The sequence below is a fragment of the Notolepis coatsorum genome (assembly GCF_963971535.1).
Source record: "Notolepis coatsorum genome assembly, chromosome: 18".
NCBI lineage: Eukaryota > Metazoa > Chordata > Actinopteri > Aulopiformes > Paralepididae > Notolepis > Notolepis coatsorum.
In genome coordinates this window covers 19,559,684-19,580,851 of record NC_140182.1, presented here as the reverse complement: position 1 = coordinate 19,580,851, position 21,168 = coordinate 19,559,684, and the positions used below count along the sequence as shown (strand labels likewise).

At 41.2% G+C, this 21,168-nt stretch overlaps 1 protein-coding gene across 6 annotated transcripts in view; it reads left to right on the top strand.

Annotated features, from left to right (window-relative positions):
* The window catches only part of kiaa0513 (KIAA0513), a 61,659-nt gene that overhangs the window by 8,766 nt on the left and 31,725 nt on the right, over positions 1 to 21,168 (top strand). For all 6 annotated transcript variants that reach the window (XM_084335581.1, XM_084335577.1, XM_084335580.1 and 3 more), the window contains exons 2-5: positions 1,346 to 1,974; positions 2,929 to 3,028; positions 4,599 to 4,672; positions 8,959 to 9,029. In XM_084335581.1, coding sequence (XP_084191707.1) covers positions 1,577 to 1,974; positions 2,929 to 3,028; positions 4,599 to 4,672; positions 8,959 to 9,029 — 643 coding nt within the window. In that variant the 5' untranslated portion in view covers positions 1,346 to 1,576. The remainder of the gene's footprint in view (positions 1 to 1,345; positions 1,975 to 2,928; positions 3,029 to 4,598; positions 4,673 to 8,958; positions 9,030 to 21,168) is intronic.

Below are 21,168 nucleotides of genomic sequence, written 5' to 3'. Positions count from 1 at the left end.
GAAATCCTAAACAGAGCGAATGACCTTGAACTTGTCTTTGGTTTCGGTGTTTCGCAATTTCCTGTATTTTGAGGCTTTTGGTCGAGGCGCTGAAAACTTCTCACCCTCAAAATGTTTCCCCACTTCCTTAGACTCAAAATATTTATTTCATCATTCGTTTTCTCTTTTTTTTTTTTTTTTTTTAAACTTAAATTTTTATTTTGACTTACAAACATCAACATCAACAACATTACAACATTACAATTGACAGACAAAATTATAAGAAAATAACCCCTAAATCAAGTGAAAAAAGACGTAAATAATAAATAAAAGTAAACATCGGTCCCTACATTGTTTATTTACATTTCAATTTATTTTCATAGACCATAAAGAAAAATCATAATACCCTCAAAAAAATTAAAAAGTACTGACTAAGGTGAAGTGTGTGCCATGGGCTCAGAGACCCTCCTTGAACCTCTTTCCTCCTTTACCCTTCGCCCTCTTGTGTTGTATTTGTTTCTTCCTCTGTGATGTCGTTCTCGTTCCCCTTATAATCCTCCCACTTTCCCCATCTTTCATCAAATTTCTCTTCCTGTAGCCTCAGCATGTGTGTTATCCTCTCCATATCCTGTATCTCCTCTACTATTCCTACCCATTGTGCTATTGTTGGTGGATCTTCCTTGTACCACAGTCTCGTTATTGCTTTTCTGGCCGCTATCAACATTATCTTTATTAAATATTTGTCCCCCCCTTGTATTCCCTCGTGTGTCAGGTCTCCTAAGTAAAGCACCAGTCCTGTTTGTGGTAACCCGTATCCTAATATTCTGATCATTGCCTCCCCTATCTCCTCCCAATACCCCTTCTCGTTTTCTCTTTTAAGGGGCATTTCAACCATTCTTTACCTGAATGTGAAGGACATGTGATAATCAGACATAAAACTGCATCTCAAGAGCTGCGGGGGTAGTGTGAGCCTCCCACACGTTACACCTCGCCAATGAGAGTCCGCGCTGGCAGGTGAAAAGATGTGACGGGCTGCCTCCTCGTGTATCGGAGGGAACACGTGATGCAAGGCTTCTATCCTCCCTACAACCGGCCAGTGGGGGGCATATGCGAGCAACGTTCAAGACAGGGGAGGGGAGAATTGGCACAGCGGGTAATTGGGATGGGAGAAAAATAGAAAAAGAGGAGAAAAGGTGGATACAAAAATAAATAAATAAATCCCGCCGGGTGGAGAGCAGACTTGTGGTGGACTGCCGACACACTATTTCGTCAACTAGGTCTTCGACTTCGCCTGACTTCATTACGTGTAGCCTACATGCGATCTTATTTCATCGTTAACTCCATGTTCACTCTCCTTTCTTCACAGGTGCATTGGGTCTGAGAGGGTGGTGTTGACTCTACTCCACCCCTGCACCCCTAGAGGGGTGGGCCCGGCGTCTACGACCCGAAGACACAACTCCACCCCAACCACCGCCTATAATTCTAGAAGCCGCTTCGACCTGCTGCTGCCTGGAGCTACCTTCATGTTCCTACAGGGAACCAGAAAGCTTGCTTTGGGAACTAATTGACGAGCTGAAGAAAGGGACTCGCTTCCAATATGGACGGCGTGGCAGTGGAGAACCTCATAGACTTTGACCTGCCCTCAGACGCTATAGCGCCCTCCGGTGACGATGCAGATACCGACCAGGTCCACAAAGACCTTTTCTCCCCAGAGTCCGCTCTCTCTGCAGGGGCACTGCCAGAACCCATGGCCCCCACGCACCATCACCACCACCATCACCACCACCACCAGCACCATGGTGGAGAGGACGGCGAAAACGACAGCGATGCTACGGAGTCAGCTGACAGTGAGAACGACATGGACCCCGCCTCCCACGCGTGGGATTCTAGACGGTCGTCATCGTCGTCGTGTCACAGTGCGGAGGGGGGCGGGGCAGAGACGGTGGAGAGGCGGGAGTTCATGAAGGCCTACGTGGAGAAGGTGTTCAATGGAAAGTAAGAGAGAATCGGTCTGGTGTTTCTAAGTGTGTGTGTGTGTGTGTTGTGTCTATGTTGTAGAACACCTTGGTATGTGTTTTATATACTGTACATGCGTGTGTGCATCATGCGTTGAATTATTATAAGTGGGATGGATGCGTGTCTCTCAATACCAGCCTCTGTCACTCATGTGATCAAGTAGACCATGCCAATTAAAGGAATGTGTTCATATTTTAAAATGTTCGTCTTTATTTTTAGTTTACCAGACAAAAGGTTTCCACATTCGTCCTTCAGTCGTCCACAACAAGGGCTCCTTTTTCCCACATTGTGACAAATGCCTTGTGAAGACAAATGTGGCAGTGTATTCCTTTAAAGATGCATTTTACAGCTTTTCAACCGTTTTGTGGTGCGGGGGACATGTGATAATCAGACATGAAACTTAAAGGAACACGCAAACATTCTTTCTGTGCGTTCAGTAGAAAGCTATCCAGCTGCATGTTAGCCTAGCTTCGCACAATGAATGGAAGCGGATGCGTAGCTGCTAGCCTACAGTAAGTGTTAGTCAACTTAACACCCCTCCTGGAGTTTTAGCTAGGCAAGCCACTACCTTTCCGCTTCTATTCATTGTGCTAAACTAGGCTAGCGTGCAGCCGGATAGCTTTCTACTGAACACACAGAGAGGATATTGGTATCTATCTTCTTGTCTGACTCTGGAGAAGACGGTAAGCGCATTTCCCATGATGTTGGCGTGTTCCTTTAAGTCCTTTAAGAGTTCTGTGTTTGAGAACACATCAAGCTCTCGAGACACAGAACACGTTGGTATGTTTTTTGTCCTCCTCACAACAGAAAGATAGAATTTTCAGGTAAAAAATCCCACTAAACTGGAATGCCTGGAAAGCACATCTATACAATGCTAAGCTACTGTAGTTGTGTCCCAAATTGTCACTATTTTGTCCTCTCTCGTTTTCCCAGAGAGGACTTTGACCAGGAGGAAAAGGCTCGTTTCGGGGAACTGTGTAGCGGCGAGAACGGCAAAGGCAGGGAGTGGTTCGCCAAATATGTCAGCGCACAGGTGAATACATGTGTATGTGATGACGAGATATGATGACAAGATATGATGGACGGCAAAGGAAAATGCTATTCAACCCCGTATTATTAGGGGTGGGACGACACGAGTAACTGTCGTCATGATACGATACTGATATTTGGCCCTCGATAATATAATATACACGTCATCTGCGATAATCAATATATTGCAAGACATTTCATTTACGATACATCACAATATCTGTGTAAACTGAAAAAAGAGAAAATGCCCATAAAAAGGTAAAAAGCTGGAAATATGTATTTATTCACAGAATTGACATGAAAACGTATCAGATTCTTTAGTGTGCATCACAAACTGGCCAACTTTACATGAAACAATGTACAACAAATTGCATAGTGCCTCTTTAACACACTGACCACAACTTGATTATTATTAACTATTAATTATGTCCCAGATGGAAAACTTTGTTACCATCTGCAATAAAAATATATATACATCATCTGTTTTATCTAATCAGATCAAATGTTCACTCTGTTAACCTCATTCCAATCATTTTTATTGCAGTAAAATGTCAGTAAAAAAAAAGAAAATGTGGGCGGCTGAGTGGCGCAGTGGGCAAGGCGCTCGCCACTAACGCAGGAGATGCTGGTATCGAGCCCAGCTCTCGGCGTTGCTACCGGCTTGGCCGGCCGTCATACTAACACAATTGGCAGTGTTAGAGGGTGGGAAAGCCGGTGGGTGGGGATTGGACATTGTGGACAGCGACTCCTACAGGTCGGTTGGGTGACGCCGGTACGGCGGAAACAGGAAGTATCGGGGGCAGCGTGAGCCTCCCACGCGTTACTCCTCGCCACTGAGAGTTTGAGCTGTTACGGCAGGCTGCCTCCTCGTGTACCGGAGGGGACACGTGATGCAAGGCTTCTATCCTCACTACAGCCGACCAGTGGGAGGCATAGTCTAGCAACGTTCAAGACAGGGGAGGGGAGAATTGGAAATACGAAATTGCGATGGGAGAAAACATAGAAAATAAGGAGAAAAAGTGGATAAAGAAAAAAAAATGTATATACATTTTATATAATTTTTTTTTAATTTATGAATTGTCTGTACGTTTCACAAAGTCAAATTCCTCATGCATTCATTAAACTTAGCTGAAAAACAAAGTGATTCTCATTATGAAGTGCACCAGGCTCCCATGATGTAAAATATCTGACTTTTGATGGAGGGCAGACCAAATCATAAAAGACTGAAATATGCCCAAAGCTGTTGAAGCCTAGCGGTTGAGACCCCAACCTTACAGCACCGGCCTCTCAGATTTCTGACACGACCTTCTCTTATCCATGTCTTTATTTCTCACATGATAAAATAGGAAATTGAGAAAGAAAATATTTGTATCAAGTTATCAATTTCCAACTCCTCAAGACAAATTACTATAATAAATAAACTCCTATGGAGGTGTTTGTTTACGCTAGCTAGCCGGCGTTTGTAAAATGGCATCAGTGTTAATCAGCTGTAACCTCCTCTTTGTACTTTCAGCTTGACTGAATGCAAACTGACTCTGTCTCTGTCTCTGTCTCTGTCTCTGTCTCGTCTCCAGCGCTGCCATTCCAAGTGTGTAAGTGAAGCCACCTTCTACAGACTGGTGCAGTCGTTTGCAGTGGTGCTCTTTGAGTAAGTCTGACTGGGCTCAACACAATTGCATAATTTCTAAGGTTCATACGGTTCTGCAGACAGTGTGTGGGTGTGGGTAAAAATCGAACCCTAACTAACCTTACTGTCATGCACTTGTCCTAATAAACTAACCTACACTGTAGCACTCAACACTTTGATGAACATTGTTACTCAGCTGATAGAGTTGTGCCCTTCCTGATGACCTGTTGTACAGAACTTGTAAGTCGCTTTGGATAAAAGCGTCAGCTAAATGAATAAATGTAAATGTAAATGGGGGTGTGGGGGGTCAGGCCAGCTGAATTAATGGGTGGGTGATGCTTGTTAAAGGCCCAGTAGTAGATCGACTGAGCTCTTGATGAAATGATTAATACAAGACATATATATATTTGAGTTTTTCAATTGTATTTGCTGTGTTTTGTATGTTCTTTACATCAGTAATGTTCATAAATAACGGGTAAAGAAGGTTTCAAGCGGCTTCTTTTCTATTTTCAAATCAGTGTAGAATGTATGTGAATATACCTCCTACTTAAAGGTGGGGTAGGCATGGCAGTTGTTTTTACAACCATTTTCTGGTAGTATTTGGTGAGATTCTCTTTACGTCCCAAGTTAACAGATCCCAATAAATCAAATGCACTGAGAAAGAAATGCAGTCTCTGTGACTCTCAGGCCTGTAATCAGATCTCAGATTGGCCTGAATATCAACAACCAATGAAATTAGTCTTGGTCTGCCAAATAGTGTTCCTGGTGTCGCATGGGAAAACGAACCCCACCACTGTGTTCCTTGTTGAAGATTATACAACAGTTAGTTCCAACCAAGTCATTTGATTGGACAAGAGGCATTCCATGAGTGCTGATATTCAGTAGAACTTTTAACTATATGTATCACTCTAGAGCAGGGGTGCCCAACCGTTTTTGAACCAAGATCTACTTTTTAATTTACCACCTAGCCGAGAGCTACCAGCCAAAATTGTATATTGTAAGCCATCATTTGAGGCTTTATAAAAGCAGCATAATGAACACAAATCTGTCAGTGCCGAGTCCGACCTCATCTTAAATAACAAACAGCATTGCATGTTGTAGTTAACAAGGAGAGGCAGAGTTGATTTTCCAAAAAAAATATAAATAATGTAATAATCAAATTTTATTAATTGAGATCTACTTGAAATCAGCCCGCGATCTACCTGTCGATCGCGATCGACTGGTTGGGCACCACTGCTCTAGAGCTAAAAAAAAAAGTGGAAAGGTTACTGCAGACCAGCCATGGAGAGCAGGAAACGATGGAGCAACATACGGTCTGCTTGCTCATCAGAATCAGACAAACCGCCCAAGTAACTGTCAGTGTCAACGGACTCTTCACCGGTTGCACAATAAATGGAAACATCCAGATGAATGTACATGATACAAAGTAGCTACCTAGCCAGTGGTGACTTGTGGAGACATATGCAAAGTAGCTAGCCAGTGTTAACTTATGGAGACCTATACAAAGTAGCTAGCCAGCGGTAACTTGTGGAGACATATGCAAAGTAGCTAGCCAGCGGTAACTTGTGGAGACATATGCAAAGTAGCTAGCCAGCGGTAACTTGTGGAGACATATGCAAAGTAGCTAGCCAGCGGTAACTTGTGGAGACATATGCAAAGTAGCTAGCCAGCGGTAACTTGTGGAGACCTATACAAAGTAGCTAGCCAGCGGTAACTTGTGGAGACCTATACAAAGTAGCTAGCCAGCGGTAACTTGTGGAGACATATGCAAAGTAGCTAGCCAGCGGTAACTTGTGGAGACCTATACAAAGTAGCTAGCCAGCGGTAACTTGTGGAGACCTATACAAAGTAGCTAGCCAGCGGTAACTTGTGGAGACATATGCAAAGTAGCTAGCCAGCAGTAACTTATGGAGACCTATACAAAGTAGCTAGCCAGCGGTAACTTGTGGAGACCTATACAAAGTAGCTAGCCAGCGGTAACTTGTGGAGACCTATGCAAAGTAGCTAGCCAGCAGTAACTTATGGAGACCTATACAAAGTAGCTAGCCAGCGCTAACTTATGGAGACCTATACAAAGTAGCTAGCCAGCGGTAACTTGTGGAGACCTATACAAAGTAACTAGCCAGCTGTGACTTGTGGAGACCTATACAAAGTAGCTAGCCAGCGGTGACTTGTGGAGACCTATACAAAGTAGCTAGCCAGCAGTAACTTGTGGAGACCTATACAAAGTAGCTAGCCAGCGGTGACTTGTGGAGACCTATACAAAGTAACTAGCCAGCTGTGACTTGTGGAGACCTATGCAAAGTAGCAAGTTGTGCAGGAAAATGTTTGTGTTCAGGTTACCTGGCAACGATCCAAGTTCAATAGTGCAGTTGTGGAACTATTTGTTGGCGGATATAAATTAATGATTAAATAAACAAACCAAATCATAATGTTGTCGCTTAATACTGTTAACTAATAAATTGCCATTGTAGAGCAATATCAGACTCGAGGTTGTGTTGTTATACTGAATATCAGCACGGCTGTGATTATCTTCAGTACTTGGCCTGCGACCTCGTGCCCATGACCAGCTGTGTTAATAATATTCAGTCTACTGTAGCAGCACCCCCTCTCATCTGATATTGCTTAACACTTTGGCGACCACTGGGCTTAGTCTAATTAGTGGCTAGAGGACCGGGGAATGTAAACAAACGTGTGGGTTTTTGTACAACTATATCTATGCTTTATAGTGTTGCTATCTGACCATTCTCATTGTCAATTGAGTTCATAAACCGTCCCTTCAAAATGGCTTAAAGGAAAAAAAATGCATCGGTAGGTTGTCATTTTATAGCGCCATGAATATAAGCTTTATCGCAGATTTTGTCTCATATATTTTCTGGAAAGCTAGTTATGGAGCTAATAGCTACTAACGTTATATTCAACGGCATTTCCGTTTTATATATGCTAATGAAATAACTCAAACTGCATATGATCCGGGCTGTCCCAGAGCATGTATGCATGAAAGGGGGACGTCGTTTAGTATTATTGATTACCAATACAGTGTCCGTGTAACTAGCCACATTCACTGATCGACTGCTTGCGTCTCACAGCAAGGTCTGATCCGGCTGTAATTTAGGTGAAAAAGGTCTTACCGTGAGCCCCCGGGCATTTCCCCGTTATCGATCGGCATCTGGTAGATCGATATGTCCATTGGCTGATGATAAATCCCATTATTCCATGGTGAAATCTGCGATTCGAAACGTGATCCACAGTGCATTGTGTTGGTTCAGGATCCGGGTACTATGAAACTGAAACTGAATGAAAAAAAATAAGTTTTCCATTTGCCCACAAGGCATACTGCAGTGGAGCGATGGCGCCCCTAAGAGGATCTGGCCGGTATTGCATGTTCTCGATTCCACAGACGAGGGTAGATCTGCAGAGCCGGTCGGGGATCTTGACTCGGTTATTAATATGGAATAAAACAATAACAACTTGCCACGGCTATATACGTGCCTCTGGTCCACAACGCATGGCACAGAAACCCGTATATATACGTGGCCGGTCCCCATTGTGTTAAGGCGAGACAGCACCCCCAAAATTGTCTTTTTGCTTTTTTTCTACGATATTGAGATTTTGTTATATTTTGCTTCCTAAACATGTCTTCTATGAAACTAGTGACAATAAAATGTCAATAACACACATTTAGTTGTTTATTTGACTTCATTTTGCCTGATTGCATCCATAAATGTGCACATATTTAATGGGGAAGTGCCTCATTTGCATATATAAACATAACATTCAGGAAACTTGCAATATATTTTTTCTTAGTTTATATGTACATAACAAACTGGGAAAGTTTCATAGTGATATCTATATATAATATTTGTTTGCCTATTAGAGGGTACTACTGTACACGTACTACACTGTTACTACACTGTTTGTAACCTGTGTGTAGTTCTGTTCAGTTCAATAACATCATTATTATTATTATTGTTATTATTATTCAGTTATCAGGCATGTGTTTAGGTTGTCTATTACTAATGGTTTGATTGGGTGTTGTGTTTTTAAATAGCTGTTTAAAAAAAATTTATGGCATTTTACAATACAAAACTTTGAGGTTGTTTTCTGAAAAACTAGTTTTTATGCATTTTACTTACACACAAAGAGTTGGAACTCCATTTCCCTAGTACCTAGTGCGTCTGGCAGGGAAGGTGATGCAGACACTGGTCAAAAGAATACAGGACTGGGGGTTTAATATTATTTTGGGTCGTCATCATAGAGGACATGCTGTTTGTAATGCTTGTTTGTGATGTAACATCTTGTCTCAGGTGTTATCAGATGGATGACTACAGTCCAGCCAAGAACCTCATGACCATGTGCTTCACTTACTATCACGTTGGTAAGACGCACACACACACACGCACACACATGCACACACACTCACACACAAATGCACATGCACATGCACACACACACACACACACACACACACACACACATACACACACAGACACACATGCACAGACACACACCTATAGAAACACATATATTACATTCACACACACACATACACACTCACACACACTTGTACACACAGACATACACACTTGCGCACACACACACGTCGTCATCATCATCATCCTCTGTATCATTCCTTTAAAACCGTGGTACCATACAACATATTCTCTATATTCTACACCAGGGGTGTCAAACTCCATTACCAAGGGGTACAGATGATTTCACTGGCTGGACACATAATAATACTTAAAAAGGTGCATTTTCCTGAGGTCACTTGCTTAATTGGTCATTTTGTTTATTTATAAAATGTGTGCATACCAGCTCAATATGTTGTTGTAAATGCAAGTTCATTCTCGGGTGCCTCAATGAATACAATGAGGGCTGTTTAAAAGGTGGGTAAGGAGGCATCATTTATGGATAATTGGCATATTATAGATATATTTTTTATAGATTGAAATTACATATACGTATATTAGGAATCAATTAATTATTCACCCGAATCACCCACAATAGTTTTTAAGATTAGCAATTCTAGGCTAAACTTGTCCTGGATTATTGGGGAAGGAAGTACAACACCTCACTTTCACTGTTCTCATGCCAAAGTATTATTTCCACAGAGTAGGTAATAAAAAAATAATGATGCATTTGCAAGCTAATTAAATTAATTATTCACCCACAATAGTTTGTAAGATTAGCAATTCTAGTGGAACACACACGTGTACGCGCGCACACACGCACACACGCACAAACACACACTCTTGCGCAAAGCCAATCATTTCCACACATTTGATTTTAGAGTAAGTATGATGAATTAGCAATAATTCACTTGATAAAGTAAAATAGGATGCAACCGAATAATACCACTGTACAGCTTGAGTCGAGTGAAAACGGATGACTGATGAGTTTCAAAAGTAAATAAAACACACACACACACACACACACACACACACACACACACACACACACACACACACACACACACACACACGCACACACACGCACTCATGGGAATCATGCTAAGTAAATCCCATAATTTCCTTCCTCATATAATTTTGCATAGAATGTAATATAATAATAATAATAATAATAATAATAATAATAATAATAATAATAATAATAATAATAATAATAATAATAATAATAATAATAATAATAATAATATGGAGCTAAACGTCCTGCAGCTTTGGGTCATGGAGCTGAGTGAGAGTAGGACAGTGCTGACTCACAGGGAGAGTGGCGGCTCATCGTCTGACTGCTACAGTTTCACTTGCAAAACAACCGCTGAGTCATAGACGGCATTGCATGCAGACACACACACACACACACACACAGTTGTCGCAATGCAAGAATTGCATGTTGTTGTTGAAGTGTTCTGGCACGTACAGTCGTACACACACCACAGCGAGCAGCTTGCTTTAGCGGTCATTTTATTATTGCGATACATTGTTGTATGCAGACTATCCAAACCAAACCAAATTATCATTCGAACCACACATCAATAACAATCACCAAGACATGTTACTTTCACCTCAGGAACATTTCCCTCATTAGACCACTACTGTCCCCCTTGTAGCAGAGTGGCCTATTGGCACTGCCCCTTTAAGACAGGCCATAGTTGCCATATAGGACTCAGCTGAGTTGATCAAAGAGAGTTGATCAAAGAGAGTATCACCTGTGAAGAGAGCAAGTGGAGCAGAGCAAGGGGAGAGGAGTGAAGTGAGAGCAAGGGAAATACAGAGACGAAAACGTGAGTTAAGAAGGCAAAGAACAAGTTGATTTGGAGGAAATGGTGACAGACTCATCATGTATCCTGTGGCACACAACATGGCCGATCAAAGAGAGTATCACCTGTAAAGAGAGGACACCAGTGCTGGCAAGTTAACCCCTTCCATGAACCGTCTCTTCAAACCCCCAACTATCCCGGACTTGACCACCTTTACTCAAGATCTCCAGTATCCCTGTTCTCCCAGCTTCCCCCTACAAATCTCCAAGCTCTCCTCGGCCACCAATTCAGCCTACCCCAGCCTGCTACCCCCCACACACACACTCACTGAGCACACACAATCCGGAGTGTTGCTTTTGTTTTACTTATTGCCGTTTTGCACTTGTGTTTTATGTATCTGGTTGCACTTGTGTGTTATTGAATACAGCATATATCATTTCACTAAATACTGTTTGCCTGCCTCTTATCACAAGCAAATTTTTGTAGTGGAGGTTACTAAGAGCTAACCAGTATTGACAGTAAGCTTTATTTTGCTTATTTGATTTGCAGACGGGGTTTAGCCGGTCTGGTGCCCAAAGCACAATTATAACATTTTAATATTTTATTATATTTGGCTGACCACCGCAACACTGAAAAGCTGGTTCATGCCCTCATTTTCTCCCGTCTAGATTACTGTAATGCATTGCTCATTGGCTCAACATCTAAACACCTCAGCCCGCATCATCACTCGCTGCCCCAAGTTCTCCCACATCACATCTATCCTCTCCTCACTACACTGGCTCCCTGTTAAGTATAGGATTGACTTTAACACTTTGAGTGCCACTCACGGCTTTTCTCGGGTTTACGCCCCGACCGTTGAATGCCACGGTCACGAGTATTCTCGGGTATTTATTTTAATTTTTTTTATTAGCGATCTGAAATCATATTGCATCACGCGAGCCTACCGTTGGAGATCCAGGGACCGCCGGCGCTCAGATGTGAAAAAAGCGCCCCCTATCGTCTCCCAGATGGTAAATCACCCTTTTGGAGAGTTCATTCTGGAGCCACTGAGCCGCGCGGATCATGTGTTATACTGTACACACGATGGATCAATACATTTATCGATTTTTTCGAATGGTGATCGGAAATTGGAATAAACCATTTGGATACCATCTGACCTCGGGTAAGGAATCTATGTTATCAGTGTTAGGATAATCGGACTCGTTTTCACGGATATATAAGCGTTTATGTGATATAATATGGCTGTTTTGACTGTAAAAGCCATGAGGAAATAAGAGCAGCGATTATCAGCGCACGGCACGAGCGTGTGTGCGCACACATATACTATCGATCATCTAGCGTTTATTTGAGAACGATTCATAAATAGGCCGACAAATGACAACGTTCTGGAATATTCCAGTAAAAGGCGATTATCATAGGCATGGGTTGTTTTTCCCCGGAAAACGGGTGATTTTCAAAATGCTATCAAACGGAAATGAAGCGATAAAAATACAATCTGCCTTGCCAATGTTGACTGGAAAATGAGTCTTTGATAAGCGACGGGCAGATTAGACACATAGCCATAATTTAAAACATAGATTAGGCGATATTAACGTTAACATTGGCCGTGGATGGTGGCATTCAACGGGGTAAAAAGGAAAACACGGCCCGGCACTGAAAGTGTTAAGATCTGTCTCCTCACTTACAAAGCCCTCCACTCCCTAGCACCTGCTTATACCTACAACCTCCTTCAACACTACACTCCCTCCCGCTCACTCCGCTCATCCAATTTAGCCCTTTTGAGCACACCACACTACCGCCTTAAGTCCACAGAAAACAAATCATTCTCCTCCTCTGCTCCCCGATTCTGGAATCAACTCCCATCACACATCAAAGAAGCCCCACCTGTAGAAACATTTAAGTCCCACCTCAAAACCCACCTGTTCAACCTTGCATACCCTCACTCCTGACCCTCCAACCCCTGCATCACTTACATTTTCACATCTGTACACACCTATTAGTATTATTATATTATTTTTTATTATTATCTATTTTAATGTTCTCTGTCTTGTCTCTAAGCTGTCTCCCGTTCTCTGTAGTATCCCCACCATGTTGTCATTGTGAAAGTCCATGTACTGTAATGTCTGTAAAGTGCTTTGAGATACCTTATGTAAGGCGCTATATAAAATAAATTTATTATTATTATATGAGGTTGTAATTGTAATTTTGTGGCGTTCTCCTGGAGCTGTATTAGGGGAGGGCGATGTGGCCTAAATATCATATTGTTATGTATTTAGCATTTTGGGACGGTAAAGATATACTGTAGATCCCGGTATATTTGTTTTTGTTGTAATACCGTCTGAGGATTACAAGAGCTCTGTGGGAAGAGAAACACCCATATCTTGCCACAGGTCTTAACGGCGCAATCAAAGCTAATGGTCAACATTTCGGCATGTGCCCATTCAGTAGAACTGATATCGGAAAATTTACACTGTAGAAGATTTCTTCTGGTGTATGATTTCTACCTGATTTCTACCACTTACAGTACATTCACATACTCACCCAATCACACACATCCTACATGTTGCCCAGACACACACACAAGCCATTCCCCCGTCCCCTCATACATACAGCCCTCATTTCCTGTTTCCTGCTGAGAATTTCTCCCATGCTGGCATGCTTAATGCTACATAAACCTCTTAATAAATGCTTAATTAAACCTCTCAAATGAGACATACAGAGTGTCTTCAGACTCCATCTTTTAATTGATTAGGCTTATTGGTTGTCATTTCCCATGAATATGGTCAATGACTTAATGTATAAATGTGTCTTCTTATCTTTCAAGAGAGGATAATAGTGGTGGTGGTACAGTGTCCCTTTGCCTTGCCAGCCTCCACTGAATCGACGAAATAGTTTTGTTGATAAACGGGTTCTAGGTTGTGTTATTTCACAGGAAATCCTGCCTCATTCGCTCTGCGGTGCTCGTCAGTTGTTTCCAGGAGGTGCGCAGTGCATCTGTGAGCCTCCTCCGTACCGCCGGTGACCTCGTACAGCTCTGTGCTCTCCATTTCTACACAAGTATACATTTGGCTTCGGGGGTTAGGGGTTTGATTCCCACTGGCCGAAGGTGCCCCCATTTCTAAGATATTCACTCATGATGGCACTCTGTACCGCAAGTCACTTTGGATAAAACGGCACAACCAAATGGCATATGTCTCAAATCAAGTCTCAAATCAATTCAGGGGAAGTCTGAGTCAAGTTTCAAGCCAGGAAATGTGTAGCTCTGGTCTGACCCGAGTCTCGACTGCTTCAGTTGCTCAACTCGGCCCCACATTCAGGCCAGTGAGAACCTACTTCAAACAAACTCACGTCAAGTTCCACCTCGGAATAAGGCTGCGGTTCATTTTCTGCTGAATAAGTACCACCGTGAAGTGAAATGGTATATCGCTACTGTCGGATCAGACCTTGTATCTCCAAAAAGTTAATTAAGAAAAACAACCTTGTTTTCACATTGACAACCGTGTAATTTTGAGTTTATAAATGTGTAATTTAAGTCATTGGCAAAACTGAACTGTTTGTGCAGAGTCGGTCTGCTGTGAGTTCAGGCTAGCCGTTGTTTTTATTCCACTCCACGCCTCCACTGTGTCGTTGTCCTTGAGGAGCTGCTTTAACTTGGTAGTCCCTCTTTGTTTGGTTTACTTGTGTCTGTATTTCCCTCCGAATTAGTTTCCCTGTGTGTCATGCATTTTAAATGCCCATTCTTTTTAAATTCTTTTTTCTTTTTTTCACATCATCAGTAACCCAAGGTTTAGTATTTGCATATAAGTTTGTTTGGTGAAGATCACATTATTGACACAAACGTTTTTATAGGATGTGATCTATATTCTGTATAACAGTCTACATTTGGACATTCAAACACCTCAGAGTCGACTCAACAGATTGACATACTAACAGACTATCAGAAGGTATAACATGCCCAGGATGCAGACTGTCATCCTTTGTCCCACAAAGCATTCAACTGCATAATAAGCTCTGATTACATTGATTTCTCAGTGATGGTTTTATGATGCTTATATGTTTTATTATGTGCTATGTGTTTTTTTTCTCCCCCCCCCCCCCCCCCATTCTTTTATGCTCAATAATGCAAAGCAAATTCCCCTTGGGGCAATAAAGGTTTCATTCATTAATTTTGTTTGATGAGCCAAGGGCTCAAGACATATTTCATTTAATTTTGTATTTGTTTTGTTCATGGTAATGCACAGAGAGAAGAAAACTGAGAAAAAGAAAGTGTTTAATAGTCAAAGCACATCTCAATTCGTATATTCCATGAGTGAAAAGGAGCAGGCAGATTTTATTTTAATTGTGCCTGCCCTTTACTCAAAACAATAAATAAACAATAGAAATAGATGGTCTGTCAATTACAATTATTTAAATATCAATACTTGGAAGAAGAAAAATCATACGGAAAGCTATTACCCTTCAACTTCATAAAGTCTGATTGTTTTTTCGTTATACATTTTCTTGAACTGAAAGATATTTGTACAATTCATTAAATCATTTTGTAGAAAATTCCAGTTTTAGGTCAAGGTCAATGTCAACTTTATTTATATAGCACATTTAAAACCAACCGAAGTTGTACCAAAGTGCTTCACAATATAACACAGAGAAATACAAAAAAATACAATATAAAAACTGAGAAATACAAAAAACTACAAAATACAGTATACACACAATCAGAAGCTGCAATACATTAAAACAATATAAAAACTAAGAAATACAAAATACAGTATACACAAAATCAGAAGCTGCAATACATTAAAACAATCATGACACGACCAGGGATGTATGGCGTACTAAGCCTCAAAACGCCAAAGAAAACCTGAGTCTTTAGCTGAGCCTTAAAACTCAAATTAGCAGACCTAATTTGTAGTGGAAGACTGTTCCACAGTTTAGGGGCAGCCACTGCAAAAACTCGGTCACCTTTTGTTTTTAGCCTAGACCTTGGGACATCTAAAAGTAATTTGTTTGATGACCTCAGTGCTCTAGCTGGTGTGCAAGCATGGAGAAGTTCAGCTAGGTACTGAGGGGCCAGACCATTTAAAGCTTTAAACACAAACATCGCAATTTAAAAATCAATCCTGAAGCGAACATGGAGCCAGTGCAGAGAAGCTAGCACTGGTCTGATGTGCTCACGCCTCTTAGTGCCAGTCAAGAGGCGTGCAGCAGCGTTCTGCACTAGCTGCAGGCGTCATAGGGAGAGCTGGTCGAGACCCACATACAGAGCATTACAGTAGTCCAGCCTGGACGATATGAAAGCATGGATGACCCTCTCCAGGTCTTTGGGAGAGAGGTAGGGCTTTATCTTTGCCAGGAGCCTAAGTTGAAAAAAGGAGCCTTTAACCACAGACCCAATCTGTTTGTCAAATTTCAGATCACTGTCAAAAGTGACACCAAGGCTAGGCGGTCAGGTGGCGTAGCGGAGATTGCGCTCGTCACCAATGCAAGAGGCTGCGGTCTCGACTCCCGGAGTCAACATTGCTTGGGGCTGATCGCTATACTAACCCGTTTGGCTGGGTTAGGGGGAGGGCAAGTCATGGGTGGGAATCTGGCGTTGTGGACAGCGACGCCTACAGGTCAGGTTTGGGCGCTTGCTCAGCGGAGGCAGGACTTCCCACGCGTTACACTTCACCAATGAGAGTCCTCGCTGCCAGGTGAAAAAAGAGTCACTGGCTGTCGCTGCGTGTATCGGAGGGCGGGGTTTCCCTTGTACCGACCAGTGGGAGAACATGCGCACAACAACCAGGTAGGGGAGGGGGGGAATTGGCACAACGACTAAATTGGGACGGGGAGAAAACAGAGACAAATCTGAGAAAGAGAGGATACATTTAGTTTTTTTTAAAGTGACACCAAGGCTTTTTATAAAATTTAGTTTTTTGACATCGAGGGGCCCTAAAACACCAGCCGAGTTTCCCAAGCGGTCCAGATGCCCAAACACAATTACCTCCGTCTTGCCGTCATTAAGATTTAGGAAGTTTAGATCCATCCAAATCTTAATGTCGGCAAGAGCGGCAGAGGTTCAAGACAGTCATTGCACTCTACTTTCAGAGGAAGGTAAATTTGGACATCGTCCGCATAGCAGTGAAAGGAGACATTATGTTTGCGTAGAATAGAACCTAAGGGCAGCATGTATAAAGAAAATAACAAGGGACCCAGGATGGAACCTTGGGGAACACCACAGGTAAGAGGGGCCACATTTGAGGAGAATTCACCCAGATGGACAGAGAAACTTCTATCAGTCAGGTACGACTGAATTAACATAAGGGCAGCACCTCTGATACCAACACACTGTTCTAGGCGGGATAAAAGGGTCTTATGATCCACCGTATCAAAGGCAGCGGTCAAATCCAGTGTTACCATAATAGCATCACACCCAGAGTCCACAGTTAAAATAAGGTCATTGAACATTTTTAAAAGAGCAGTCTCGGTACTATGACGAGGTCTAAAACCAGACTGAAACTTCTCGTAGATGTCGTTTGTCTCTCAAAAAGATTGCAGCTGGATGGAGATGACTTTCTCCAGCACTTTGGACAGAAAGGGCAGTTTCGAGATGGGCCTAAAATTTGAGAGAACAGAAGGGTCCAAATTAGTTTTTTTGATTAGTGGCTGCACTATAGCGCGTTTAAAAGAAGTTGGGAAAATTCCTGAACTAAAACAAGCATGCACCAAAACAAGAATAAAAGAGCCAACTGAATCAAAAACCTCTTTTAAAAGGCGAGAGGGAACACTGTCAGAGAGGCAGTTTGTGGGCCGCAACTCACGAACAACATCAGACAGTGAGGACAAGGATATGGGTTTAAACTCCTCAAAAGCAGCTGGGCACACAGGTGGAACCGAGGGGTCGGGGGCAGCAAGAGGGGGTGCAGACCGAAGAGACGAGATTTTGTCAACAAAGAAATTCAAAAAATCATTACAGAGAGCAGTCGATGGTACAACAGGGGCAGTATCACGAGGGTTTACAAGAGAGTCAAGAGTATTAAATAGAACCCTGGGTTTGCTAATATTCTTAGAAATAAGATTGGAGATATACTCAGTTTTAGCAGCCTTCATGGCTCTCTGATACTCCATTAGACAGTCCTTTAGAATCCCAAACGAGACATGCAACTTATCCTTCTTCCACTTTCTTTCAGCGCCTGCATGAGCGTCTGAGCACACGGATAGCGTTATTTATCCATGGTTCCGAAGGAGCCCTAGGGTGTTTGCTCCTCAATGGGGCGATAGAGTCTAGGATGCTGGTGCAGGTGGAGTTAAAAAGTGCAACAAGCTCCTCTACATTTAGGGCATTATACCCATCCACACGAGAAAGCACAAAGTCATTAAAAGCTGTATGGAAATTCAGCGCAGTGTCTGTTTATAGCATGAAAACGGTGTGCAGGAGGACGAATAGCAACTACAGAGCATTGATTGATTGATTGATTTTTATTGTGGAGTAAAAGACAGCATCCAAGGGATAAAAACATGAGAAAGTGCAAGCACTTATTTCCATCATGGTCCCTGATTTTGGACATGGACAGACATCATAAAACATAGAGCATCATAATAAAACATACTAAAACAGAGCATCATAATAAAACATAGAGCATCATAATAAAACATAGAGCATCATAATAAAACATAGAGCATCATAATAAAACATAGATCATCATAATAAAAAACAGAATAAAACATAATAGCAACCCCATACAAAAAAACACTTCCTACCCTCTCCTTCCTATGGCTATTCTATACTTCACTGGCTAGCCATTTCTTTGTGGCACGTCTAAAACTTCCCCCCTCTTCGATGTTTTTCAGGGCCACTGGAAGCTTGTTCCACTCCAGTGCTGCAGAATATAAAAATGTATTTGTGCCCATTAGGGAGTTAAATTTTGGCAGAATAAAATCCGTACTGCTCCTTCTAGTGGAGTATGAATGATTGTCACGGAATCGATTAAAATAATTAGATAGATATTTCGGACCTGTATTTTGAACTATCTTGTGCATGGGACAACAGCAGAAAATAAAACTGGCATATGATCAGAAATACAAGCACTATCACACATTTCTTTTCCACAGACACTCAAACCATGAGACAGCACTAGGTCTAATGTGTGTCCTTTTTCGTGTGTTGGGCCAGAGACCCACTGAGTGAGATTGAAAGACTCAATTAGAGACAAGAAGCTTTTAACCAGAGGACTGGATTCACAACACACATGAATGTTCATATCACCAGTGATTAGAAAATGATCGAAAGCCACGATATTGGCTTTTTTACCGATACCGATATACCGATATTGTCCAACCCTTAATTTCCGATACCGCTATCAACCGATACCGATATATGCAGGGTCCCCCCCCCCCCCAAAAAACGGAATAATTTCATAATAATTACATATCTCTTGTCGTGTAATTAACACAACATTATGCATACTTTGACAATAAATAAACTAATAATTTGTTCTTACTTGCTTGCCTGGGTAAATAAAGGTTAAATAAATGTTAAATTAAATTAAATTAAATTGAAAACCGATACCAATATTTTCCGATAATATCGGACATCCCTATTTACGACACATCTGATTTAAAGTAGTCCTACATACTGATGCTTAAAATTACATTTCCTCTGAACTAAAAACAAACAACTTCTGAAAGCATTCTGGTAATATTCAGCTTTTTGCCCTGTACATAACTAATAATATCTGTAACTCAACTATATATTTAAGTTTTATAAGTTCTGAATTTCTGACCGTCTGTTGGTGTGTTCTCTTGAATCCACTTAATGAACAGTTCTTACTGCTCGTTTCTGTAATATACAGTATCCAATGGCTTTATGTTGTTCATGTATGTGTTGCCCCACACTTCTACACAGTAACTAAATTATAGCTAAATAAGTGAACAATACAGAATTTGCATTGCCTTGTAATCTAACACATACCTTACTTTGTTCAAAACGGATATATTCTTAGACACCTTTGTTTTTAGATACTATGTGAGATTTCCATGTCAAATTGTCATCCATTATTACACTCACAAATCTAAATTCAAATACTCTCTCAACTCCATCTATAGACAGTAAAACATTTTCATCCTTTTTTTTATTAGCAAAAACCATACAATTTGTTGTTTTTTCAAATTAAAGATTATTATTTTCATCAAACCATATTTTAAGTTTGGCCATTTCATTTACTGTACATTGTTTTCTGCCAAAACCTTTAAATCATCTCCTGAACTAAAAACTAAAAGGTGTCATCTGCAAACAAAACAAACTGCAATATATTTGACACTTCACATGTCATTGATATACAAAATAAAAGGTTTAGGCCCCAAAACGGAGCCTTGTGGGACTCCACATTCAATATTCATACACTCGGATGTACAGCAAACTGTACATATTGTTGTCTATTATCTAAATAGCTGCTTAACCATGTGTAGAACTCCTCACACATATAACTTAAAACATTTAAATGGTATGATCTATGTCTATGGTATCACATTTTCTTTATTCAATAATACCCATTGTGTCTATTGCTATTGTAATTTATTCCATGATTTTCGTTAATGCTAAAGCTGTATATCTGTTTGTCTGAAAGCCATATTCAATCTCAACAAACTATTCTTTTCAATAAAAGTATAAAGTAACAAACAGTTGTTCAAGCACTTTGGAAACTTGTGAAAGCAAATACACTGGTCTGTAGTTAGTAAAACTGTGTTTATCTCCCGTTTAAAAAGTGTAAGGACCTTTGCTATTTTCATTCTGTCTGGAAAGATAAATGGTCATGTTAACCTTATTTCAAGTAAAAAGATGACAATCGCCATAATTTTAATCATGCATCTTTAGCATGATAGCAGCAATATAAATGATAGATAAATACTTTATTAATCCCCTTAGAGAAATGAGGGTGTCACAACAGCATTAAAGGAACACAGCAACATTATTGAAAATGTGCTTACCATATTCTCCAGAGTCAGACAAGAAGATTGATACCAATTTACTCTGTGTTCAATAGAAAGCTATCCGGCTGCAAGCTAGCCTAGCTTAGCAGAAATTAATGAAAGCCGATACGGACCAGCTAGCCTAGCTGTTGGTCAAAAACACTTCTCCCGGAGTTTTAAGCTAGGTCCGTATCCGCTTCCATTAATTTGTGCTAGCTAGCTTGCAGCCGGATAGCTTTCCACTGAGCGTACAGAGTGGAAATTGTTATCAATCTTCTTGTCTGACACTGGAGAAGACGGTAAGCGCATTTCCCATAATGTTGGCATGTTCCTTTTTAAAGTACAGTAAAAA